This window comes from Herpailurus yagouaroundi, unplaced genomic scaffold, assembly GCF_014898765.1.
Source record: "Herpailurus yagouaroundi ecotype Mexico unplaced genomic scaffold, PumYag 139, whole genome shotgun sequence".
NCBI lineage: Eukaryota > Metazoa > Chordata > Mammalia > Carnivora > Felidae > Herpailurus > Herpailurus yagouaroundi.
Genome location: NW_024412394.1, coordinates 6,649,832 through 6,676,710, shown reverse-complemented (window position 1 = coordinate 6,676,710; position 26,879 = coordinate 6,649,832). Strand labels below are relative to the sequence as shown.

The window sequence follows — 26,879 nt, the reverse complement described above, 5'->3', positions numbered from 1 at the left end:
CACAATTATACAAAATTTGTATGTATTATAATATGACTACCACAATAAATCTGGTTAACATCCATCACTACACATAATTATAATTATTTTCCTTGTTATGAGAACCTTTGTGATCTGTCTTAGCAAGTTTCATATATACAATATGGTATTATTATTATTTTTTTTTAATGTTTATTTTTGAGAGACAGAGACAGAGCATAAGTGGGGTAGGGGCAGAGAGGGAGACACAGAATCTGAAGCAGGCTCCAGGCTCCGAGCTGTCAGCACAGAGCCTGATGCGGGGCTTCAACCCACAAACCGCGAGATCATGACCTGAGCCGAAGTCGGAGGCTTAACCAACTGAACCACCCAGGCGCCCCTACAATATGGTATTATTAACTATAGTGACCATGCTGTGCATGCCACCCCCATGACTTATTTATTTTATAATTGATGTGTGTACCTTTTGACCACCATCGCCCATTTTGCTCACTCCCTATCCCTCACCTCTGGCAACCATCAGTCTGTTTTCTTCATCTGTAAATTTCGTTTTCTGTTGTTTTAGATTCCACACATAAGTGAGATCATATGGTATTTGTCTTTCTCTATTTGACTTATTCCATGTAGCATAATGCCTTCAAGGTCTATCCATGTTGTTACAGATGGTAAGACTTGCTTTTTTATGGCTAAATAATATTCCATTGTATATATACACCACATTACTTTTTAACCATTCATCATCGGTGGACACTTCAGTTGTTTCCATGTCTTGGATTTTGTAAATAATGTTGCAGTGAACAATGGAGATGCATCTGTCTTTTGAAGTTAGTGTTTTGGTGTGGGTTTTTTTTTTTTTCCCCAGATAAATGCCCAGAAGTGGAATTGTTGAATCATATGGTAGTCCTAATTTTAAGTTTATGAGGAAAGTGTACCACTTGAGGAAAGTGGCTATATATATTTACATCTCCACCAATATTGTACAAGGGTTCTCTTTTCTCTACATCCTCACCAACACTTGTTATTTTTTGTCATTTTGATCATAGGCATTCTAAAAGGTGTGGTGTGATATCTCACTGTGGTTTTGATTTGCATTTCCCTGATGATTAGTGATGTTGATATATACCTGTTGGCCATCTTGTATATCTTTTTTGGAAATATATCTGTTCAGATCCTCTGCCCATTTTTTTATTCAATGTTTTTAAAGTTTATTTGAGAGAGAGTGAGAGAGTGGGGGAGGGGTAGAGACAGAGGGAGAGAGAGAGAATCCCAAGCAAGCTCCACACCAGCGAGGAGCCCAAGGTGGGGCTTGAACTCCCAGACCACGAGATCATGACCTGAGGTGAAGTCTGACACTTAAGTGACTGAGCCACCCAGCTGCCCCCATCTGCCCATTTTTTAATTGGATTGTTGGGTTTTTGCTGTCAAGTTGTATAAATTCTTTATATGATTTACAGATATCTTCTCCCATTCAGGATGTTGCCTTTTTATTTTGTTGATTGTTTACCTTTTAGTGCAGAAGGCTTGTTTGTTTGTTTGGTGCAGAAGCTTTTTAGTTTGATGTTTTCCTACTTAAATGTTTAGTTTTGCCTTTGCTTTTGGTGTCAGCTCTAAAAAACCATCACCAGTATTTATGTCAAGAAGCTTACCACCTCTGTTTTCTTCTAGGTGTTTTGTAGTTTTAGATCAAGTCTTTAACCCATTTTGAGTTAATTTTTGTGCATGGTGTAAGATAGTGATCCATTTTCATTCTTTTGCATGTGGCTGTCCAATTTTCCCAATACCATTTATTGAAAAGACTGCCCGTATATTCTTGGCTCCTTTGTCATAAATTGGCCATGTGTGCTTGGGTTTACTTATGGGCTCTCTATTCAGTTCCATTGATCTATGTGTCTGTTTTTATCCAGTATCATAGTGTTTTGATTACCATAGCTTTGTAAGATAGTTTGAAATCAGGGAGTATGATGCCTTCAACTTTGCTCTTTTTTTCTCAAGATTGCTTTGTCTGTTTAGAGCCTTTTGTGGTTCTATACATATTTTAGGATTGTTCTATTTCTGTGAAAAATGCTGTTGGAATTTTGATAGAGATTACACTGAATCTATAGATTGCTTTGGGTAGTATGAACATTTTAACAACATTAATTGAACACTGTCTTTCCATTTATTTGTCTCTTATTCAATTTCTTTTATTACTGTCTTAGAGTTTTCAGTGTATAGGTCTTGTACCTCCTTGGCTAAATTAATTCCTAGGTATTTTATTCTTTTTGATACAATTATAATTGGGATTGTTTTCTTTATTTCTCTTTCTGATAATTTGTTATTACTATATAGAAATGCAACACATTTCTAATATATTGATTTTGTATCTTGTAACTATACTGAATTTGTTTATTCTAACGGTTTTTTAGTAGATTCTTTGTGGTTTTCTACACATAAAATATGTCATCTGCAAATAGTGACAGTTTTACTTTTTCCCTACTAATCTGATGCCTTCTCTCTCTCCCCTCCCCTGTCCCCACTAAGGTCTGGCTAAGACTTCTAATACCATGTTGAATAAAAGTGGCAGGAACAGATATCCTTGCCTTGTTCCTATTCTTAGATGAAAAGCTTTTAGCTTTTCACCATTGACTAAGATGTGAGTTGTAGGCTTGTTGTATGGCTTCTATTATGTTAAGGAATGTTCCTTCTGTACCCACTTTTTTTTTTTAATTTTTTTTTTCAACGTTTATCTATTTTTGGGACAGAGAGAGACAGAGCATGAACGGGGGAGGGGCAGAGAGAGAGGGAGACGCAGAATCGGAAACAGGCTCCAGGCTCTGAGCCATCAGCCCAGAGCCTGACGCGGGGCTCAAACTCACGGACCGCGAGATCGTGACCTGGCTGAAGTCGGACGCTTAACCGACTGCGCCACCCAGGTGCCCCAATGTACCCACTTTTTTAAAAGAGTTTTTGTCATGAACGGATGTTGAATTTTGCCAGATGTTTTTCCTGCATCTGTTGAGATGGCCATATGATTTTTATCTTTCATTTTGTTTTTGTGGTCTGTATCATATAGATTTTGTGAATGTTGAACCATCCTTGCATCCCTGGAATGAATTTCAGGTGATCATTGATGTATAATCCTTTTGATATATTGTCGAGTGTGGTTCGGTAATATTTTATTGAGGGCTTTTTGCGTCTGTGTTCATCTAACTTTGATTTTTTTTACAGAATCATTCTCTGTTATCTCTGTCTTTTTTCCTTCCTCTTTCATCCTTCTATTTGTGAAATTCATCTTTCTTTTGCAGCATTCTCCTTAAATGTGTGCTGACTCTTGGCTCGGTACTCATCCCGGTGCTCAAGGCTTCTGTTGACCTGGCTGTCAATGCTGTTTCTATTTATCCTGGTTGCTCCCACCCCCTTCAGCTAGCCTCAGTACTCTAGCCTTGGGGTAAAAGCTGCAGCCTTCCCCTTGCACACAGGGATGGAAGGAGAAAGCTTATCCAGCTCATGCAAATACAGTTCCCTAGACCGGCCACCTCCTTGACATGCCCAGTGACCTTCCTGCTCCCTGTGTAGGTGAGTGCTGAGCTTGGGGTACCCAATCCCCCTCCTGCTTTGTACAGAACCTTCTATATATGCTTGGCGCTGTGGTTTCCTCAATCCATGTAATCTCATCTGCTTTCTGTCTTTCAGTATTTCTCCACTTCTCTGGACCATTAAAAGCATTCTTTCTTGCCTTCCAGTGTTATTGTGGACTCTTTTTCATCCTTCTATTATTTCTAGGGATTTTGGGTGGAATGGAAGAGGCAGTTTAACACATCATCCAAACACTTCTTTGTTTCTCTTATCGAGAGCATTAGGACCTGTAAGTTGGTTAACTCACATAGTCTTTGAGTCAAGTACACAGGGATTTGAATCTCCACTGCTCTTACTAGCTGTGTGACTTTGAGCAATTTTCTTAAGGAAAGAGAGGCTTAGAGAGATTATCAGTTAAATGGGGATCATCCTTGTTGTGGGGCTTCAATGAGCTAAGGCATGCCAAGTCCTCAGCAGAGCCTCTAGCAGAGTGAACACTCAGTGTTTAATCTTTTGGTTATTTTTGTAAAGGTTTTAATTTTTGTTTCTTATTAAGCTAAGCCTAGTTAATAGAGAAGTGCAGCGAACCCCTTTTCCATCCATCTTATTTGGACCCAGAGTTTCTTCTTCCAGGCTTTTGCCCAGCCTCACCAGGAATGAGGGGGCTGATGCCCCCTCCCGTTCTCTCTGCAGCTCAGCTCCACCGGCTGGAAGGGCTGAGGACCATTGGCATCACCACCAATGGTATCAACCTTGCCCGGCTGCTGCCTCAACTTCAGAAAGCTGGGCTCAGTGCCATCAACATCAGCCTGGATACCCTGGTGCCAGCCAAGTTTGAGTTCATCGTCCGCAGGAAAGGTGAGCAGGTGTGGTTTGCAGTTGAGGGTAACCTTCCCAGGGCCCACATAGCTGAGGAACTGTGGCTGGTGCCAGGCAAGGGGCCTGGTTGCTCCTTTATTCTTCATCCCCTACCCTTACCAAATGTCCTCTGTCTCTGTAGCCGCACCCTTGGGAAATTTGGGGGATCAGGTGTTAGGATCTGTGGTGACCCATCTCCCCCCTGCCCTGTCTTCAGTTTGCCTAGGACTAAGAAGGTTGCTAGTGTGAGGCCTTTCCATTTTTAAAACCAAGATAGTCCCTGGTAGACCGGGACAAGTTGGTTACCTTGTGATGAGCTCGAGGGAAGATGTGGGACAGCCCAGGGTAGAAGCAGCTGCCCTGGGACGCCAGAGTCAAGGCCAGCACTGACGGGTGGGGGTCCTGCAGAAGCGCACCCATGCCCCTTCCCCACCCCCCACCAGGCTTCATCAGGGAGGGCAGAGGAGGTAGAGCAGTCCTGTGCCCCAGGTCTCATTAGGCCGACACCTGATGTCTCTTGGGCCATGGGCTTCAGTTTGGGATGGGAGGTACCCAGCGTTGGATGCCGTTTGATTTGAGAGGGTGGCACGTAACTGAGACTTCTCTGCACAGTCAGAGACACAGCTGTCCTTCCCCCTCTCTGGAAACAGCTTCCAGCTCCCAGCCCCGCCCTCTCTTTCCCCTGCTGCACCTGACTCCCTGTTTACACCATCCATCTGCTGAGGAAGTGCTCGTGGAGTCCTTGCCCTCTGTAAAGAGCTGCTCAGGTGCTGTGGAGGGGACTGAGACACACAGGACATTGCTGTGCCTCACAGGCCGCTAAGGGCCAAAATGTGTGATGCCACTAGACTACCTTTGCTTGTCTTGTGGAGTCGATTAAATTGTTACCAGAGGAGGAGAGGAAATTCCTAGCAGGGAAGACCTGGAGGGCTCCATGGAGGAGGCCTTTACTCTGGGCCTTGAGGAATAGGGGGTGGGGGGGGGGGGGGGAGTTGGATCAAGGGAGCTTACTCTGAAGGGGAACCTCAGTCGGGAACCTGCAAGAGCTCTGAGGTGGGAAAGTGGAAAGTGTATTTGTGGGTTTTCCCGACATCTATGTATCCCCTGCCGCCTGATCTCCTTTCCCAGGATGAGGATCGGAGACAGTAGATCCTGACATCAGATCTGCCTTCCCATTCATACTCCCGTGTCCACCACCTCCTTTTGGAGCTACAGTGCTTTACAGAAGAAACTTCTAGATTATCGTAATGGCATTTTGTATGGAAGTTGTACTTTCTTGCCTATTCCCTCCTTCACTGGGCCATCCAGAAATGCTGCAGGGAAACCGTGGAGGTCATCACCAGGCTACCCTTCCCCAGGGTGATAGCCCAGCTGTGAATCACATCACCTGGCTGGGCAGGGTGGGGGAGGGGCCAGCATGCAGTAGGCGCTCAAATGTGTGGGGGCACGAGTAAGCTGGGCAGGGAGGAGAAGCCAGCCTAGGATCACAGGCTACATGCCCAGCAATCGCTCACCGGCCCTGGCACAGCGTCTGCGTGTGGTAGGTGCTCAGCAAGAATACACACAGTGAATGAATGGACAGACTGTTGTCTGTCAAGGGAGACTGACACTGACAAGGGAGTCTGGAGACCTGCATTCTGCAGCCTGCAGTGTGAGGCCTGTCTCCTCTTAGGGCACTGCCTCCTCTTAGGGCCTCAGTTTCCCCATCTAGACAATGAGAGGGGTCACCTAGATCAGGGTTGGCACACTACAGCTCACCAGCCAAATCCAGCCCCCTGCTTGTTTGTTTTATAGCCTGGGAGCCAAGAGTGGATTTTACAGATAATGTTTGTAATCGACTTAATGATAGGGAACATGAACTGTGAACCCCCCCCAGTTAAGCAAAATATTATCCCAGCAAAACGACTTCTATTTCTCCATTATATTTGTTGAGCTGTGTCACAAAAAATTGTGCTCAGCTGTCGGACTGTATGAGTCAATACTGTCTTTATAGCTATACCTAAGAATATACTCAATTTTCTCTCTCAGCCTTCGGATCCTAAAACATTTACTATGTGGTCCCTGGCTCGGTGGTCCCTGAGGCTCCTTATAGCTCTGGTGCTTCCCCATGGGTGTAAGGGGGGCAGGGGAGAGGGAGAAAGTTCCTGGATCCTTCTCTCCCTCCTTGCAGGTTTCCACAAAGTCATGGAGGGCATCCACAAGGCCATCGAGCTGGGCTACAGCCCTGTGAAGGTGAGGGTCCGCTGCTGCTCTTGACCTCTGACATCTGCCCCTCTACCCTGGCTTGGCCTTCCACTGCCAGCACCTGGGCCCCTAGCAGCTCTCTGGCGTGGCCAGTGCAGCTATCCTGTGTCCCCCACCACTTCCTTGCCCGCTGCATCCAGCCTGTCCCTGACCCCCTACAAGGGAGGGGAGAAAGCCAGTGACCCCCTTGGAATTCCCAACTTGAGGCCTGGGGTGGGGAGACAAGAAATGGGCCCCCCCCCCAGTGGAGAGCCTGGGAAGATGCCAGACCCCCAAAGGTCATCCCTGAGATGGAATGCAGAGGAAACAGCCCTGTGGTCCCCTTGTCCCTGGCCAGGTGAACTGTGTGGTGATGCGAGGCCTAAATGAGGATGAGCTCCTGGACTTTGTGGCCTTGACCGAGGGCCTCCCCCTGGACGTGCGCTTCATAGAGTACATGCCCTTCGATGGTCAGTGACCTGTGGTGGGGAGGGAGGAGGAGGTTGGGCCTGGGGGGCAGAGCTGGACCAGCCCCATGCTGAGAGATGGGGGAGGGGGATACTGATGACCCTGGCAAGGGTTGAGTGGGATGGCCAAGATCTGGCCGGCCATGTGGGTGCTGCTGATCCCGGGTCCTGCTCTGTGTGTAGGAATTTCTCCAGGGATGATGGGGTGGGGCCTGGGCAGGTGCCAGGGCTAGGGCTATGATGGAGGCCTCGGAGATATCACAGAGTCAAGGGTGGGTTTGATTTGACCCACCTGTTTTAGGCAGGGCCTCCTGACCTCCCACCCAAGAGGCAGAACTAATTCCCAGATGATGTGGAAGGAAGGACCTGAAGACCCCGGGTCCCCACAACCCTGTGACTCCATGGCTTCCAACCCCAATACAGGCAACAAGTGGAACTTCAAGAAGATGGTCAGCTACAAGGAGATGCTGGACACCCTCCGGCAGCAGTGGCCAGAGCTGGAGAAGCTGCCCGAGGAGGAATCCAGCACAGCCAAGGTTGGGGGCGGGAGGGTGGGGCAGGGTAGGGAGGGAGAGCTAGCCCTCAGGTCAGAATGCAGCAGTGGGGGTGGTACCGCGTAGCGGGAGGCATTACCTCCTAGCCTCCTCCCTCCTCATGGACAAAGCAGCAGGCTGGGCATGGGGTGGCCACAGTACCTTGTCTCAGGCCGCATGCCAGTAATGTGGTGGAGAGGGGCTCTGGCCGTGCTGCCCACAGGCCTCTAAATCCATAGCAGTGTGCTCTCAGGCAGGCCCGGTGCAAGCAAAGAGCTCATGGGTCGTCTGTCCTGTCAGAGTCTTCTGCCCGCTGGGGGCCTTGGGTACTCCTTTCCTGGGGCACCTCCGGAGAGGGCTGTGGAGTGGGGGCTCTGGTGCCAGGGAGTGAGACCTGGCCCTTCTCAGCCCATCCATCCTTGTCCCCTCCTCTGCCCTTCTTTCCCTCCTCACCCCAGGCCTTTAAAGTCCCTGGTTTCCGAGGCCAGGTCAGCTTCATCACGTCCATGTCTGAGCATTTCTGTGGAACCTGCAACCGGCTGCGAATCACAGCAGACGGGAACCTCAAGGTAAGTGTCCCCCTCCCCCACGAGAGCCCCTTGCCACTTCTGTGTGGTGAATATCGCTTCCCACTGGTGCCCCCATTTGGAGAGGAGACTAGCAGGGCACGAGGGGTGGTTGGGGAAATAGTGTACGATATGGTGGGGGGGCTCCTGGAGGCAGAAGGTGAAAGTGAACTCATGACCTTCCTTCCTAGGGTCCCCAAAGTAGCTTTGGGTTGATTGGGAGCCACTTTCCAGGACTCTGTGTTACCGGGGTGGACGGGGGAGAGGTGAAGAGTCAGTGTGCACTGGGCCCCGGCCCCCCACCCTGACTGGCCCCTTTCTGGGCCCGGGGCTCAGCTCCGAAACCATCATCTGTTACTCATATCCAGTCAGTACATCTGTGCCTTCAGCCCTGGGGAATGTCAGAGAGGCATAGACATACCCATTCTCTTTAGAGGTAAAGTCTCAGAGCAAACAAAGAGCTGATGTGTGGCAATGTGTAATTCTTTGTCAGACGAGCGGCCACACAGGCCGTAGGGTGGTGGACCTTGAGGAGGCACCTTATGGACGCTGGTGAGCCTCGAAGGATGAAGTGAGGGCGAGGGAGAACACTTGTCCGGGGTTCATGCTAACATGGCAGGGGCAGATTCATGCCAGGAAGAGAGACACTGCACGGTAGAGGGCTCGAATGCCCGGGGAAAGAGGTGCAGTGTGTGTTCTGTTGACAGTGGGGTGCTGTGCAGCTTCTGAACAAGGGGGTACATGACTCCCATTCATGTTTGAGGAAGAATCACCCGCTGGTTGAATTTGGAAATAGGGAGGGGCGCCTGGGTGGCGCAGTCGGTTAAGCGTCCGACTTCAGCCAGGTCACGATCTCCCGGTCTGTGAGTTCGAGCCCCGCGTCGGGCTCTGGGCTGATGGCTCGGAGCCTGGAGCCTGTTTCCGATTCTGTGTCTCCCTCTCTCTCTGCCCCTCCCCCGTTCATGCTCTGTCTCTCTCTGTCCCAAAAATAAATAAACGTTGAAAAAAAAAAATTTTTTTAAAGGAAATAGGGAGACTAGTCAGATGGCCGCTTCACTCTCGGTGTAGGTAAGAGTGTGAGGTGAGCACAGGAAGGGAGAATGAAGGAACTTGGTAATGCACGTGGAGGGCCAAGAGGAGGGCGTCCAGGGGCCAGGTCGGCTGTGGGACCTGGTTAGCACTGGGGAGGAGGGTGAGAGCGGTTTAGGTGCACTGAGTTTGACATCCTAAAGGGACCATCCAGTGCTTGTTCAAAAGTTCGGATTTTTCTTTTTCTGGGCTGGAGATGTGAAATGGCCATCAAGTATGGACCTGCATCTGTATAGTCAGGGCCCCTGCCGGAGATGGGAGGTGCGGTTCTGAAGAGAATGTAATGGAGAGGCTATTCCTGGTTCAGGGTGAGGGGGGCTTGGCAGAGATGTCAGCAAACAGCTGCTCCCACCCCGGGGAGGAAGCCGTGTCATGGGGGCCCAGGCAGAGCTGCGGCCTGGTGGAGGGGAGCAGTCACTGCCCGACATGGCAGAGCCGGGAAGAAGTGCCCAGTCTTTCCAGTGCCCCACGGGCCAACCCAGGTGGAAGCCAGCTGGAGGGCAGCCCAGAAGGTGGAGTCCGTGGGGGCCTCATGGTTGCAGAGAGTGGAACCTGAGGGGGGACCGAGGGGTGGGAAATGGGAACAGCCCGGTGAATTGGGTGCACCTTACACTTAGAATTTGTTTGTATCTTCTCCAGCGCCCTCTGAGGCTTCTTGGACATTCCTCAGTGTCCACGGTGCCACTTTCTACAGAGCCGGCACGCAGTAGGCGCTTGATATGGTCTTGTGGGAGGGTGGTAGGCGTCTCACTTTGTGGGACTGCCTCGTCCATCCCGAGCCCCCACAGCACCCAGCCTCCCTCAGGAGCTGGGGAGTATCGAGTCTGAATGGGCTCAGGATGCCACCTCCGCCAGGCCCGTGCTATTCAGCCATCAGTCAGGATCACAACCTGGAGTGGGCACAGGGGCAGGCAGGTAGTGTCTGTGACTGTGGGGACCAGGAAGGGACAGGGGTGAAATGGGATGTGCATGCCACGTCCAGGGTAACCGGCAGGACTCTTCTCTAGCTGATTGGCATCCATTCTCAAGGCAACGAAGAGGCTATTGTATGGAACATCTCAGGAGAAGGTATGGGTCACATTGGGTCACATTTTTGTGTGCCATCTCTGGTCACTGTTTAATTTTTTATAGTACGCTCTACAAGCTGAAGGTAACATGGCCGTCAATCAGGTACAGGCCTTGGGGTATCTGACTTCCTGCCCTTCCAGCCTCTCTGACTTCACCATCCAGCACCTTCTGTCCTTTGTTGCAGGAAGTCCTGCCTGGAGTATGACCCAGCCACAGGAGGCCTGGGTGCTGACGCTCGGCCCATGGGGGACTCTAGGGATGGGGGCTGAGGCCCCAGGACCAGGGAGGCATGTTCTCTTACCCCCATGGTGACTGCCCACAGGTCTGCCTCTTCGGGAACTCGGAGGTGTCTCTACGGGATCACCTGCGGGCGGGGGCCTCCGAGGAAGAGTTGCTGCAAATCATCGGGGCCGCTGTGGGCAGGAAGAAGCGGCAGCATGCAGGTGAGGGGTGGGCACGGAGAAGGCCAGGCTGGCTGCTGAGTGGGCCAGGATGGGGGCTGAGAGGACAGAGCAGAGCTTGGCAGGGAGCCGGCGGGACTCTGTGCTGTCCTGGCCTCCAGTCCCTCCTGTGGCACCTGTAGACTGGGGGTGTGGTGACGGTTCCCCTCCCTCGGGGGCACTGGCACAGCAGAGCCTGCGCAGCAGAGGAGACCCTGAATTCTCTTGGGCCGTCTTATTGGGCAAGGGGGAAGAGGGGTGTCACTGTACCTCTCTGGAGGGCGGGGTCCGGCATCCACAGACTACTCACTCTGGCTCTGTCATGGGTGACCTTGCAGCGTGCAGCGGGGGCTGTTTGTCAGGGTGTGCCTGGGTGAGTGCATGACCCCGGGGTGTCCTACCACTATGTCCACTTCCGGTTTCAGTGAACTCTCCTTTCCCCGCCCTTCCCCTCCCCCTTTCCTGCTCTCCTCTCCCTCCCCATCTTTCCCTTACCCCAGGCATGTTCAGTATTGCCCAGATGAAGAACCGGCCCATGATCCTCATCGGTGGGTGACCCATCAGTACGTAACCGCTCACCCTTGTCACGGGGGGATCCTGTGGGGTGGGGCCCCTGCCATACAGAAGGCACCCCCAGGTCCTGCATTTCATCCTGATGTTCTCATCCTTGTTTTTCTCCTGTTCGACCTCCATCTTTTCTCACCCCTCAAGCTCTACTGGGTCTTCTCTTCCTCGTCCATTGCTCCCACTCCCTCTACATACCACAGAGATCATCATTGTCTCACCAGAAATTGGGGCGGGGGTCCTCTAGACTTATCACTAAGTTATTTGTCCCCCGAAAATGAAGCTCCTGGCTAAGACAGAGACCTTGTCCTTGGCTCTAGAATCCCCCAGCTAGATACCACCACAGGCACCTGGGAAGATCTTGAGGCAGCAAGCTAAGAATGCTATTGATCTTTTCAGGGAGGGGGCAAGCAGGATCTCAACTGCCTAATTCCTTAACTCCTGGAAACTTGTGTGCACAAGACAGTTCCAGTTTTTATAAAGTCATATGTGTTCTCTGGCTGGTCTGTGAGGAGCTTTAGAGAGGCAGCTACCCCTCTGGCAAATGCCCAGCCGAGATCAGGGGAGGCCTTGCCCCCTTGGCCACAGCCAGACCTGGGCTTCTGAATCGTACTGCTAGGCAAGAGGAAGCAGTGAGAACTAGGGGAAGGGATTCTTTTCTCTAGAGATTGGAGCCGAATGAGTGCAGGGGCCCAGAGGAGGGCAGGCTGGAGGGCCCAGAGACAGCCCAAGGACGACCTCCCCTACCAGCCACTCAAAGAAGGGCAGCTCGCCAAAGTGCTCCACTGGGAAGAGAACTTGACCCTCTCTCTTCTTTCCTCACTGCCAGCATCATAGTTGTACAGTTGGGCTTTGACCCATGGTGACCACCTTGATGGCAAGGAGCGGGGGATGCCTTGGTGGCCTCTCTAGGGCATTGGCAAGGTGGGGGCCCAGAACATGATGGGAAGCTGGAAGTTGGGAGGCCCATTTGCTTCATAAAGTGTATTATTCCTCTCAAGGACATGGAAAAATAAGCTGGTCTGGTTTCTACAAAACGAAGAGTTGCCTAGAATAGGGCCTCTGACTTTCATGCACACGAACCACTTGGGGATCTTGTCATTTCAGATTTGGATTTGGGAGGTCGGGGCTGGAGTTCTTCCCTGGACCATGCTTTAAGTCACAAGAGCCTGCAAGGCTCCCAGGGCCCTTGGCACCACTTGGATTACCCTGTCACTTTGTGGGTACTTCCGGTGTCCTTGAGGGGGCTTAAAAGACATTGTTTAAATAGATAAAATATTTCCCTGTATCTTGCCTGTGTAAACTCTATAATTACTATCAACTCTTCATAGAGAATGGAAAGATGAGAGTAACTGTGGTTGGTAATTCAGGCTGAAACCTTGCTGTAGTTTTTAGAAAATGCAGGGACATGGAGAGGTCATGTGATAGGCTGTAGTCTTCAGATCTTAGGTGTTTCTTTTTTTTTTTTTTTTTTTTTAAGAGTATGAATGGGGGAGAAGGGCAGAAGGAGAGAGAGAGAGAGAGAGAGAGAGAGAGAGAGAGAATATATGTTAATCAGGCTCTATGCTTAGTGCAGAGCCTGATGTGGGGCTCAATTCCACAACCCTGGGATCATGACCTGAGCCAAAATCAAGAGTCAGATGCTTAACCAACGGAGCCACCCAGGCACCCCATGACTTTGTGTTTCAGAAGAGAACTTGAGCGATGAGGAAGTGTTGGTGTGGAAGGGAGCCCAGGAATGCCCACACCACCACCGTGGGCCTGTAGACTTTGGGGAGGGCTGCACCCTGCATGCTGCCTGCTGAGAGGGGCTGCAGACCTATATTCCAGGACCCTCTGTCTGCGTACCTCCCGCTTTCCCTTTTCTCACTGTGCTCTTTGCTCTTCACCCCTCTCTCCCAGTGTGGAAGTGAGAACTCAGGGTGGGGCAGGGCAGGGTTTGGGAGAAGAGGTGGGAAAAGAAAATTTCCCTTCTGGACTTAGTCTCTCTTCTCTTTCCTTCTTGCTTTCCAGAGTTACTTTTGATGCTCCAAGATTCCCCACCAGCCATTCCAAGCATTTCCTCCCAGGACCCCTTTCGTGTTCAGGGTATAGGACACAGAGTGAGTTTCTCCAACCAGATGGCGACTTTGTGGAAAGGATGCCGGGGCCCCCGGACCTCTCTCCTTGCCCAGCGGTGGCTGGGGTCCGGCCCCCCTCAGAGACACTGCAGTTCCCGCCTAGACTCAGATACCAACCCCAAGTGCCTTAGTGCAGTGTCCCGGGCTCCTGCCACCCCCTCAGGACCCCCGCCAACCTCGGACCAACTAACCCATGTGGACGCAGAAGGACGGGCAGCTATGGTAGATGTGGGTGGGAAGCCGGACACGGAGCGGGTGGCTGTGGCCTCGGCTGTGGTCCTTCTGGGGCCCGTGGCTTTCAAGCTTGTCCAGAAGAACCAGCTAAAGAAGGGAGATGCCCTGGTGGTGGCCCAGCTGGCCGGAGTCCAGGCCGCCAAGCAGACCAGCCAGCTGATTCCTCTGTGCCACCACGTGGCCCTGAGCCACATCGAGGTACAACTGGAGCTGGACAGCACACGCCATGCCGTGGGGATCCAGGCGTCTTGCCGGGCTCGGGGCCCCACTGGGGTGGAGATGGAAGCCTTGACCGCGGCTGCTGTGGCCGCCCTCACCCTCTACGACATGTGTAAGGCTGTCAGCAGAGACATCGTGTTGGGAGAAATCAAGCTTATTAGCAAGACTGGGGGGCAGCGGGGGGACTTCCATCGGACTTAGCTCTTGCCCCTCCCCCCCGGGCCCAGCCAGGTCGAGACGGGATGCAGTTCTGGGCAAATCCTGCAACCCTGTCGCTGTTGACCTTCACCAGTAGGAACTCGAGGTCAGCCTACCCCCTCTACTGCTACAGGATCGGTAGTGACCTGCAAGGTTTTCTACGTTCAGAGAGGAAACCAGCAGGCCCGTTAGCCTTCCTGGACACTACAGTCGTGGGAGGGGGTCACCACGAGCAGTGCCAACGAACAGAAAAATCACGTCATCTGAAATAGTCCCCAGATAATACATCTAGGTTCAGACAGTCCCGTCCGTGACTTCCGCTTCTCATTTTGGGTTTTCTCTTCTTCTCCTTCCTTGGGGAGAGAATAAGGGCTCACGAAGTAGAGGGAACCCGCTTTGAGGAGGGAAAAGTGCAGTTTGCATTAAGAATGTTCCACAGCTCCTCCAAAGCAGCTCTGCCTTCCAGAGTTTGTGGAGCCACAGCCCCACCCTTTCTTGCCTGTCACCCCTCTGAAAGGGCCAGTTAGCACCTCCTTTTACCCCAGTCTTTGTCCCATCAAACTTGCAGGGTTTGGGCTTAACAATTGCACTTGACCTGCCAGCTCCCTTTCCCGGGCCCCTTCCCCCTAGAACAGGACCCACACGGGCAGCAGCCCGGAGGACTCCTGACCGAGCACACATCCCCCACCTGGCCCTGCACACTGCTGTTCCACCCACCACCCACACCCCTTTATTCTGGAACATATCAGGGAAAGAAGAGAGTTGAAGATTGCCTTCACCCTCACAGCGCACAAAATAAAGCCACGATGCCAACTTTGGAGGTGCGAGAATGAGTATCTGTGCAGGGGGTACCCAGCTGTTAGGAATCCATGCCCACCCCTCAGCCCTGTCCCAAAGCCCACCCCGGGCAGCAGGGAAGAGGAACAGGAGGGATGTTAGAAAAGCCAAAGGGGCACATTCTCTGTATAGCCTCTGTCTTCCCTGTGAGAGAAGGTAGGAGTGGAGTGGGCGGCATGAGCTGCACACCCTGCGGTGAGTGTCAGGTGGGGTGGTGGTGGTCCAAAGCACATCGCTGGCTTTGCCAGCTATTTGAGATCAAGGGGGTACACTTCGTGGTTCCTGGTATGCACATTCCCAAACACTGTTGGCTGGGTTCGCCTATGCAGATAGGTATCTTTGGGTCTGTCTTCAGTGCCCCCCACCCTGCCTGCCTCCCCTCTACCCTACGCTCAGGTGTGCTGGCGAATGTTTGACAACCAGCTCTTGGGAAGAGAAAAAGCCAAAGACCGTGGCTGATCCCAAGCTACCGTACAATGTGAACTGACTTGCCAAACTTTTGAAAATATAACAGTTGGTGCTCTCAGAGCTGATTTCGCGCCGCTTCCAACACCCCACTGGCTACGACTGCTCTCCCGCACACCTCAAGTCCCCGCACCGGAAGAAGGCCCAAGTGTCAAGGCAGCCTGGATGGGGATGGTATGGATTTAATATTTTTTAGTATTACAATATATTCTTATAAAAATGGTGCAGGTAAAAAGGATGCTGATTTTGTACATTAGCCTCGCTCGTCGTCTGAGACGGCTTGGTGAAAGCAGCCATGGCTTGGAGGCATCCCTGGTAGAGGCTGGAGGAACAGTCATGGTGCCCCAGTTGGTAAAAATGGGATGGGGGTGGGGAGAGCCTGGACCAGACCCTTTCCCATCCACCTGGAGAATGTTTTCCTCCTGCTGCCCTAAGCACACCTGACCTCCCTCACCAGGGAGGAAGAGCCGGTGCTACTGCTGAGAAGGGGACAGGTTGCATTCGGTTAACTGAATTTTATATTGGACACAAAATTAGACAGCTGGAGAAATGTACCTGAAGGTGGCAGGAGGGGTGAGAAGGACACGGGGGAAAGACCAAGGAACAAATAGGCGTAAACGTTGAGCATATCAAGGACCAACTCAACCGTCTCCATGGGGCACCAGCCCCTTCTTGCTGAGTCAACTATGATGGTCTGTGGTCCAAGGCACTGTTGGAGATCTGGCTACTCTACTGGCCAGAGCTAGAAAATAATAAATAGAGAAGGAAAATTCTTTTGGGGTGAGAAGCCTGAGCCCTAGAACAAGGTATGTGTCCTCTGTAAACAGTTAAACCAAAGTGTGCTTTTCTGTGGCTCCAATGTCTTGAACCGCTCCTGTATTGTCTTTCCTGGTGTGTATCCAGTCTTCCATGGTGAGTGGGAATGCCACAATGTGGACATGCTGTTGGATAGAAGCGGAGCCCTCCCTTGTTCCCTGTTCCTGCAGGGTAGGTTGATCTCAGCCCAGTTTGGGAGAGGACCTTCAGAGACTGTGCCCACAACCTTCCCAACATGCCAAGGCCAGCTGCTTGTGGCGGGGGGCTGCCGGGTATACAGATAGGTTTAGCAAAGCCCTCTGCAGCTGCTCTTCCTGGAAGCCTTCATCTTGCCTTCACCTGGACTCCAGGATGGCCTCTTCCGGTCTGTCCTGGCCAGGCTTGCATTTGCTCAGATCCCTTCCCCTCAAACCAACACACATGCTGGGCTCACCAACCCTATGTTTCTTCCCCCTGCTGACAGCTACTCTGGCCCTGCCCCAGGAATCTGATGTAGGGAAAAGCTAAGATAAGCAGCTGAAGAGTGGGCCTAGCCCACCAGGCAATAACCCTGAGCTGGAGGAGTAGGTGGGAAGGTGAGAACAAAGGGAAGGGCAGGAAGATAGAAAGGCAAGGAGCTGGTTGATGGAGGGTCTCAGAGGCCCTCAACTCTAGGAGGAAGAAATGTATGGGAAATAAAAGCCTTGATGGGGCTGATCTCTCCTCCCTTCTTTTAGAAGTCAGAAGTTTTGTTTCGACACAGCAATTGCCCCCCACCTCCAGGACAGCTCAAGATGGACAGAATGGAAGGCGGAAGTGGATGGGAGGACCAGTATGGACCTCTGAAGTCAGGCTGAAGAACTAAATTGAGAGGCTGGTCCCATCCAGCATCTCTGGTACCCAGCCTTCCAAACTTGGCTCGTTCAGGCAGCACACCCCCAGAGAAGTTGGCCTTTCTCCTCCATATCCCATCTCCCTAGCTTCCTCTGCCTGCTCTGGCTCCCAGTCTGAATGCTTCAGAGCTCACAGGTAAATGCAGAGGGCAGCTCTGGCCCTGCGGACCTTCTCAGAAACAAGACACCCCAGGGCCAGCCTTAGCCAGCTATACATGGTTTGGAGTGGTCTTTCACAGGTCAGAGGAGTGGGGGTGGGGGTGGGGTCACCATGGCTTCTGCCCTGAGGCAGACATTAGACAAAGAGTTTGGGATCTGATGAACAGTTAAGTGGTAGACCAGGGAGCACCAGAGTGGAGCTTGGTGTTCAAGTGCTGCCCTCTAGTGAGAGGCTATCAGAATTCCCAGCCAACACCATGTGTGGTCCCACTTCACTTCAAGACAATGGTTGGGTTATGCAGAGGAGGTGTGAGGAGAGTTTCCTTCCAGGGTCCCTATGCCCAAGGCACGAGGCATGGTGATGAGCGGGATCTTTCTTGAACCCCTTCCCTTACCAGATTCATCAAGCATCTGATAGCCATAGTCATGGGAACCCAAAGGTTCTGAGATTCAGGATTAGTAGATAGGATGGAGGTTGCAGTAGGAAGGAAGGGAGAGAGACTTAAGACATGCAAGAGAGGGGCCAAAGGACTTGTGATGTAGACAACAGGCACTGCTACCCTGTGTCCTGAGGACTTGGTCCCTGCATCACACTCCCCACACTTTTTCTGAAACATACCTAGGTAGATTACATAATGCCTCTTCCTTTTCCATCCAAGAGGAAAGTTTTCCCCCAGATCAAGATTCCATGAAGCCTCCCCTTGGGGAATGGGGGCCTGCATTCTCTCACTCTGGCTCTCAGGGCACCCCCCGTCCATTAACTCCCTACCTCACATGACATCTGGACAAGGCCCATGGATCTGTCCAGTCTAGATCTAGAACACTTGTGTGCCAACACGTGGGTGCCCTTGCTGGGGAACAGGGGGGCAAGGCTCCTTCAGGCCAGCCTGCCAGGGATGTCCAGGTCCACCTCAGAGGGACCCTGGGGGCCGGGATGCAGAAAGAATAATGGAACAGGAGAGGAGCCCCTTCAGGTAAGTGCGGGGACACCTGGTCCTGCCACACACACCGCCCCCACCCCAGGACCCAGCCCAGGGCTCGTTCAAACCGAGCACCAAATTGTTTAAGGATCACGGCTGCACGCCCTCAGCCCCTTGGTCCGTCCCTGTCTCCCGCCTCCTGCGGTGGCCAGTCCCCTGGGTCAATAATTTAGCCTGCTGATCGCCCGTTCCCGGGTGACTTCCGGGGCCTGGCTCCCCGACCGCTTGCGGCTGCGCTTGAGCTTGCATAAGTCCTTGTCAAAAACTTCCCCCGAGCGCAGGGCAGACACCAGGTCGTCAAACTCGCCTCCTTCCTCCAGCGTGCTGCCCGCGTGGACCTTCCGCTGCCGCTGCCACCGCTCCCGCTCCCTCTGCTCCTTCAGCTGAAGGATGAGGAAGAGCGAGGGGCCATCAAACAGGTGGCTGTGCGCCTCATCGGCCCCCTCCTGACACCTCCCTCCCTCCCTCTGCCCTCCCCAGCAGCACCCCACTCAGCCCAGCCCTCTCACCATGGCTTCCATGCGTGCGCGCCGCTCCTCCTCCTCTTTCCTCCTCCGCATGGTCTCCAGGTCCTGCCGGGCCTCCGAGAAGGCCTGCAGGAAGGTGTCAAAGATTCCAAAGAATTCGTCCGGCTGCATCTTGCTGTCCTGCTCCCCAAAGTGCATCAGAGCCTTGGAGAACTGTCAGGGGGAGAAGGGGTGGTGAGAGTCTCTCCCAAGCACGGTGGCCTCAGCCCACGTGGTAAGCTGGGTTCCCGCCAGAGGCCAGAGCGGAGCCCAGCCCAAGGCTGGGGACATTTGACACAGAGGAGCAGGGCTACAGCGCGGGAGACACCCTCTATCATCAGGGCAGGGACAAGGCTGAAGGAAAAGCCTGAGGCTGACACCATGGGGTGGTGGGGGATCCAGGCTGGCTGACACCTGCCCAGAGCCACCACTGGGTCTCTTATGGTGTAGGTATGAGATCAGGAGCTGCAGATCTTGGAAAGTACGTCTTAAGGTCACAAATTGCCTGTCAGAACTCAAAAGGACCTCAGAGATCATAGAGTTACTGGGCTAATTTAACCCCTTTGTGTCCCAGCTTCCTCATGTATAAAATGGGGACAATAGACCCTACTTCATAATGTTGTGAGGGGGAGGCGAGTTAATAGGTATAAAGCATTAACTGTAATTATATGTATCAGGCACTGATTCTGATATTTATTGACAGCTACCATCTCTAATTCAAACCAGAGTATGCTCCATGGGCCAGCATGGGCATCTCAGGCCCATCCCAGACCTCCTGAGTGAGGGCCCACTATTAACAGGACCCTTCATAGATAGGGTCCATGTGGATGTTAGTGTGAGAAGCCGGGAAGAGGCAAAGCAACTATGACCAAAGCTGAGCTCTGGAGTTAGGATTCTAACCCAGCTCTGTGCATTACTGCTGGGAAACCTTAGACAAGTTCCTTAACCTCTCTGGATGTCAGTGTACATGCTTGTCTGATGGGCTAATGACCTTTCCACAAGCCATATGGTAGGTTATGAGACAAATCATGTAAAACAAGATGGTATCCATACCTGCTGAATGGATCATCTTTGCAACAAAGATGCTATTGCTTTTCTTACAGGAGTGAGGAAATTATTTTTCCTGAAAACTCTTGACTCTGGGTTTGTCCCTTCTGTGCCATGGGTGGTAGGAATGGGTAAGAAGTGGGGGTGGGGTGGGGTGGGAGTCAGACTGGGACTTAGGGCACACTTACCTTGTCCCTGGCCTCATTGAGCTGGTCTTCCAGCTCTGAGAAACTAAAGCTGGAGACCGTGATGAAGTCACTCATGACTGGGACAAACTTGTCATTTGGTTCCCGTGCCTGACGCTTCTGATAATCTAGCTCCTGAAGAGGGAGAGTGAAGTGCTGGTTAGAGAAGTGCCAGCATAAAAGTCAAGAATTCTGGGGGTCACCACATCTCCCATCCTTCTTCCAATCACGAGACCACTGCATCCTGCCTTTGGAAGAGGGAACACCCCGAGTCTCACAATTCTAAGGGTGGCAAAGGTTGTGAGAGTTCTCCCTCATGCACTACTGCCATCTTTGTTTCTCTAGATCCTTGCTACCCAATGTGGTCTGGGACTAGTAGCACCATCACCTGAGAAATTTGAAGAAATACAGACTCTCAGGCTCTACCCTAGACCTATGGAATCAGAATCTGAATTTTAACAAGACTCTCAGATGATGCATGTGCAGATTCAAGTATGAGATGTGTTTCTAAATCTCCTAGCTGATGTGAATGCTGCTGGTTATGGGCCACGCTTTAAGTAGCACTATCAAGGGCTATGAATTGGAAATCGCCCCCTGTCCCCACCATAGCAGCAATGAAAAGTTCTTTCTCATTCTCTAAGCTCATTCTCCCCTTATCTGCCTACTACCCCTCCCCCCAGTAAAGATAGGGTCTCCAGTTCCCAAATGTGGAAGACAAAGGACTGGGGACATTGCCATATGGCCAGCCTAGCCTAGGGCCAGAGATGATATCATCTGAGAAGCCATCAGAGCATGAATGGTGATGATTAGACACCTGAGTCTCCAGAAAAGAATGCAGGCCCTGTGTCCTCTACTGGCCCAGGGAGAAGAGACAAGGCAGGAACTTCTGGGGACTGCTGTGCCTGGTGTCACACTATGTGCTACTGTCCCTAATTGGCTTCCCAGGGATACAGATACTCTTTCACATCCACTTGAATCAGACTTAAGCAAGTGCCTACTTATGGTTCTTTCTACTCCACTGCCCAATAGATATGCTGGACGTGATATGGCTAGTCTGATATCCCTCTTTGAGAGTCTAAATTTAAGTCATCCAGTCATCCTTTCCTGAGGGCTAGCTCTTTTGCTGCCTATTACTTGATCAAATGATGGACCCCCCCCAGGCAGTAGACCCCCAGACAGTAGGCTCTGGTGCATTTCGTGTCCCAAAGTTCCTGCCTGGGAACTGGCACAAGGTACAGCCTCCAGCACAGACACAGGCAGCCAGTGCAGATCTGCCTCTGAAAACACCCCCTCAAACCCAGGCAGGCATAGATGATGTACTTACCACCTCAACCGCTCTGAGGCCCCTCCTGAGGTTACCCACCTCCTTCTCCAACTCTGCCAGGCTGTAGGGAGACACAGGAAGGAAGAAGAGCTGAGGATGGGTCAGAGAGATAGCAGTGCAAAGCATGATGGCCTTGGAATCAGTAGACCCATGCTCCAGGCCCTGCTTTGGCCACTAACATGTGGCCCTGACAAACCACCTCCCCTCTGTGCTCTGTCTGTGCTTCTACAAAATAACAGTGGTCAAAACTTATGTTCTAAAGATCCTTCCAGATCAGAAATGCTATGCTGAAATTAGAAGGTTTCCAACACATGGCCTCTGGCTTGAATTATTTTTAACACCACCAGCTAATACTTATAAGCTCTTAACATGGTATCTTGCATGCAGTAAGCATTTGATGCATATTAGTCATTTTTCACTGCATTTCTGCTTCTGTTGAGATACTCCTGTCAGTCTATGGCTGTTCAGGTCTGACTTCTTGCCTATATCAGATAACATTGGTGCCACATCCATATCCCCTTGAACCATCCATTTGTAGTGTACAATCCTGACTTCCAATGATGTGAGTGCTTTCTCTGGGGACCGGAGCTCCCTCTGCCTATACATGTGGCCAGAGTTATGACCTGCCCAGAGACCATCAGCCAGTGACTGACAGGAGATGGGGTATAATATCCTAGCTCCCTCACCATTTGGGGTGGGATAAGTAGAGTAAGTATCCTATTCTGTCTCCTAGACTTCTCTGGAGGGATTAAGCTCCAATTGCCCCAGGGGTAACTGGCTTAATAATACTTCCATTATTGATATTCATCCCATCCCAGGCTCACTTCCCCACTGTGTTTCCTAGGAGCATCTCTGAAATAAGGATTTGAGAGCAAGTAGCCAGTCTTCATTTGGTTCTCCTAAAAGCAGACCCTGAGACACTGCCCATTCCTAGTCAGCCCAGAGCAGCAATGAAAGGAAATTTAGATAAGAGTGTTATGATCACAGGGAGAAAGAAGCCTTGGAAGGGCCCCTCACTTGACTTTGGCGGCTTCTGGAAGATGCTGTAGCTCTGAGGGCATGTTCAGGATGTCCGGGAAGTGCTTCTCCAGGATCATGATCAGGTAATGGAGCAGAGAGATGTTTCTGTGGATAAAAGATCAGGGGTAAAGGAATGAGTGCCAGGAGGAAACTAGATGGGGCCAGGGGCGGGGGGGAGGTCAGGGACAAAAGGCAAGGAATTTGGGTTGGAAATGGGAGGAGGAGGTGGAGAAAGGCCAAAGTGGTGAGATGGAAGATAAGGAAGCAGATAGAGTCCCACCTGTCAATGCTGGACTTGGTGTCTGCAATCTTGTTGAGGCTGGCCACCCGGAACCCATAGGCACCCCCACGCTGCCCTTTGTTCATGAAGTTGCCAATGGCCAGGACGACCTCTAGCATCCGCATTAGACGCTTGCTGCGGATCAGCTCCCTGGAGGCCAGCAGGATGGCTGGGGGAGGAGGGACAGGTCAGAGTCCTGCAGAGACTGGGCAGCCCCCTTGAACCACAGGATGATGCCACCACAAAGTCCAGTCTTCAACTCTCAGAGGGGCAGAGGCTACACCCATACCACAACAGATTGATCTACTCCCCACCTGCCCACTTCCAAGGGAAGCAGGTAAATTTGCCAAAAGCGACTTCAACAAATAGCCCATTCTCAGAATGTGCTAACTCTTAATATATTTAAGACTATCTTTTCTTGTATATGTTTAAAGATTAGTAATATATTCTGTCTATGGTTACACACAAGAATATAATACTTTGACTTTTTTAAACTTAGTGATTAAACTTTTAAATTTCAGCATTTTACATATTATGGGACTGTTTCTGCCGCTTTTGAAATGCTGGAGGTTTTTGGGGGGCGGGGGGATCCCTGTCAAATTATAACATGTCACCAATAATATTCCCATATTTTTGTTCTATATGCTTTGTAGTTGGTGGTGTCTTTGATTTAATAGTTTACTTAACATCTTGTTGAATATCATTTGAAATTTTTTCCAACTTTTAGGCATGTTAACAATTTCTCCCCAATTCCTTAAAAGATACATTTCCTAGAAATACAAACTAAGGTTAACAGTAACCAAAACTTCAGTATTTCATTCCAATGTGGATGCTCTAGCCCACCCTCAGCTATTATGCACTTATGGCAGATGTGCAAAACTGGGATACGAATCCTACACTGAAATGTTGGCTACTAGTTATGGAATATGCTTTTTGATTATTAAGTGTGGTGATAGGAACACCAAACCATCACATGATCTTCAGCTTATGCCAAACTGAACATTCCTAAAGATGCTGCTATGGAGATAAAATGAGAACCATCTGACTATAAAAGTCTGCAGAAATCCTCAAAAGCAGTTAAAAATAAGTAATTGTAAAAAAGAAGCTGTGGAGATTCCCCAGGACCTCCCAGCTTGTACCCACTTCAGCTTCCTTCCAGGACACTTTCTGTGTCCTGGACACCACCTGGGCCCGCTCCCGCTTCAGTCCTAGCCATCCCACCAGGGCAACCCTAGTATAGAGCACCCTGGGATCCTCAGCCCATATCAGCCACAGCTCCAGCCAGCCAAAGTCACCAGACACGCATAGCCTACACAAGGAATGACCATAAGACCATTCCTTCAAGTTTAAGAGAAGTATCTTTTCTGCCTATTCATAGAAATAAAGACTGAAAGTCAAGCAAAATGGGGAGACAGAGGAATATGCTCCAAACAAAACAGAACAACTCAGAAAAAGAACCAAATGAAATGGAGATAAGCAATATGCCTGATGAAGCATTTAAGGTAATGATCATAAAGTTGCTCACCAGGCTGGAATGAAGAGTGGAAGTACTCAGTAAGAACGTCAACAAAGAGAAAATATGAAAAAAATCAGAGTTGAAGAATATATCTACACTAGTGGGAATAAACATATTAGCAGGTGAAGAGGAACAGAACAACAATTTGGAATACGGAGTAATGGAAAACACCCAAGCTGAACAGCAAAAAGAAAAAGCTTTTAAATGAGGGCAGGTTAAGGGATCTTTTGCATAGCATAAAGTGAACAAATGTTCATATATAGGGGTCTCAGAAAAAGAAAAAAGGGGTGCACAAAACTTACTTGAAGAAATAATAGTTGAAAACTTCCCTAATCTGGAGAAGGAAACAGACATCCAGGCTCAGGAAGCACAGAGAGTTCCAAATAAGATGAACCCATGGAGGTCTACACCGTAACATATAATAACTAAAATGTCAAAAATTAAAGATCGAGAATTTTAAAAGCACCAAGAAAGAAGGAAAATTACATACATGGGAACCCCCTGCCATAAGACTGTCGGATGATTTTTCAGCAGCAACTTTGCAGGCCAGAAGAGAATGGCAGGATATATTCAAAGTGCTGAAAGGAAAAAAAATCTACAGCTAAGAATACTTTACCCAGCAAGACCATCACTCAGGATTGAGGGAGAGATAAGAGTTTCCCAGGCAAACAAAAGGTAAAAGAGTTCATCACCACTAAACCATTCTTAGAAGAAATGTTAAAGGGACTTCTTTAAGTAGAAAAGAAAAGGCTTTAATTAGAAGTAAAAAAAAAAAATTATGACTAAAAGATGTAAAATATGACACCATATACATAAAATGTGGAGGGTGGAGCAAAAAAAGTTCTTTTAGAATGTGTTCAAACTTAAGTGAACATTAATTTAATATAGAAATCCATATACTTAGGATGTTATATATGAACCCCATAGTAACTATAAACCCAAAACCTTTAACAGATACACAAAAAATAAAGATAAAGCCAAACATAACACTAAAGAAAGTCACCGATCACAAGGAATGAGAGCAATAGAAGAAAGAAACAGAGAAGAACTACAAAAACAACCAGAAAACAATGAACAAAATGGCAATAAGTACATACCTATCAACAATTACTTTAATTGCTAATGGTCTAAATGCTCCAATCAAAAGACATAGAGTGGCATGATGGATTAAAAAAAAAGGCTCATCTATATGCTACCTATAAAAGATTCACTTTAGACCTTAAGACACGTATAGACTAAAAGTGAAAAGATAAAAAAAAAAAAGATAGTCCATGCAAATAGAAGGAAAAAAAAACAGGGTAGCAATACTTAGACGAAATGACCTTAAAAAACAAAGACTGCAACAAGAGACAAAGGCATTACATAATGATAAAGGGATCAATCCAACAAGATGATATAACAATTGCAAATATCTATGTACCCAACATTGGATCACCTAAACACACATAGCAAATATCAACAGACATAAGGGGGAGAAATTGATAGTAATACAATAATAGCAAGGGACTTTAACATCCCACTTACATCAATGAATAGATAAGTGAGGCAGAAAATCAATAAGGAAACCGTGTCTTTCAATGATACATCATAAATATTGACAGATATATACAGAATATTCTATCCAAAAACAACAGAATACACTTTACAAGTGCACATGATACAGTGCAAAAGTCTCCAGGATAGAACACATGTTAGGCCACAAAACAGTCTCAAACTCAGAAAGACTGAAATCATACCATGCATCTTTTATGAACACAATGGTATGAAACTAGAAATCAATCACAAGGAAAAAAACTGGAAAAAACATAAACATGTGAAGGCCAACAACATGTACCAAACAGCCAGTAGATCAAAACGAAATGAGATGACATTAAAAAAATAGAAACAAGTGAAAATGAAAACACAATCATCCAAAATCTTTGGGACTCAGCAAAAGCAGTCCAAAGAGGGAAATTTATAGCAATACAGGTCTACCTCAAGAAATAAGAAAGATCTCAATCTAACATTATACCTAAAGAACTAGTGGGGAAAAAAAGCCAAAGGTGAATAGAAGGAAGGAATTGAAAGTCAAAGTAGAAATAAATGAAATCGAGCCTAAAAGAAACAATGGAAAAAAATCAATGAAATCAAGAGCTGGTTATTTGAAAAGATAGACAATAAGCCTTTAGCCATATTCATCAAGAAAAAAAAAAAGGAGGCAAAAGTGAATAAAATCAGAAAGGAAAGAGAAGAGACAACAGTCGCTACAGAAATACAAAGGCATATGAGACTACTATGAAAAACTATGTGCCAACAAAAATGGACAACCTAAAATAAATGGATAAATCCCTAGAAACATACAATCTTCCAAAATTGAATCAGAAAGAAATAGAAAATACAAACAGACCAACTACTACTAATAAAACTGCATAAATAATCCAAAAACTCCTCAACAAACAAACGCCCAGGAGCAGACAGATTTACAGATGAATTCTACTAACCATTTAAAAAAGGGTTAATACCTATTCTCAAGTTACTTCATAAAGTAGAATAGGGAGGAAAGCTTCCAAATACATTCTATGAACACAGAATTATTCTGATACCAAAACCAAAGACACTACAGAATAAACAACCCAAAACCTACAGGCCAATATCCCTGATGAACATAGACGCAAAACTGCTCAACAAAATATTAGCAAACTGTGATGATTTTTTTAATGTATCATTGAATGCAATCAAGTGGGATTCATTTCAGGGATGCAAGGATGGTTCAATATTTG

At 49.2% G+C, this 26,879-nt stretch overlaps 2 protein-coding genes across 8 annotated transcripts in view; one reads left to right on the top strand and one right to left on the bottom strand.

The window, feature by feature from the left end:
* MOCS1 (molybdenum cofactor synthesis 1) overlaps nucleotides 1-14,933 on the top strand; it is a 37,871-nt gene extending 22,938 nt beyond the window's left edge. For 2 of the 4 annotated variants that reach the window (XM_040473411.1, XM_040473413.1), the window contains 8 exons: nucleotides 4,228-4,392; nucleotides 6,563-6,624; nucleotides 6,974-7,085; nucleotides 7,506-7,618; nucleotides 8,074-8,184; nucleotides 10,661-10,781; nucleotides 11,279-11,326; nucleotides 13,356-14,933. In XM_040473411.1, coding sequence (XP_040329345.1) covers nucleotides 4,228-4,392; nucleotides 6,563-6,624; nucleotides 6,974-7,085; nucleotides 7,506-7,618; nucleotides 8,074-8,184; nucleotides 10,661-10,781; nucleotides 11,279-11,326; nucleotides 13,356-14,116 — 1,493 coding nt within the window. In that variant the 3' untranslated portion in view covers nucleotides 14,117-14,933. Of the gene's footprint in view, nucleotides 1-4,227; nucleotides 4,393-6,562; nucleotides 6,625-6,973; nucleotides 7,086-7,505; nucleotides 7,619-8,073; nucleotides 8,185-10,660; nucleotides 10,782-11,278; nucleotides 11,342-13,355 lie in introns of all 4 variants that reach the window. The other 2 variants (XM_040473414.1, XM_040473412.1) reach the window with 2 other exon arrangements.
* Nucleotides 14,934-15,576: 643 nt separating this feature from the next.
* DAAM2 (dishevelled associated activator of morphogenesis 2) overlaps nucleotides 15,577-26,879 on the bottom strand; it is a 118,560-nt gene continuing 107,257 nt past the window's right edge. For all 4 annotated transcript variants that reach the window (XM_040473406.1, XM_040473407.1, XM_040473410.1 and 1 more), the window contains 6 exons: nucleotides 22,605-22,773; nucleotides 22,322-22,429; nucleotides 21,305-21,365; nucleotides 19,984-20,115; nucleotides 18,752-18,922; nucleotides 15,577-18,625 (listed from right to left, as the gene is read on the bottom strand). In XM_040473406.1, coding sequence (XP_040329340.1) covers nucleotides 18,404-18,625; nucleotides 18,752-18,922; nucleotides 19,984-20,115; nucleotides 21,305-21,365; nucleotides 22,322-22,429; nucleotides 22,605-22,773 — 863 coding nt within the window. In that variant the 3' untranslated portion in view covers nucleotides 15,577-18,403. The remainder of the gene's footprint in view (nucleotides 18,626-18,751; nucleotides 18,923-19,983; nucleotides 20,116-21,304; nucleotides 21,366-22,321; nucleotides 22,430-22,604; nucleotides 22,774-26,879) is intronic.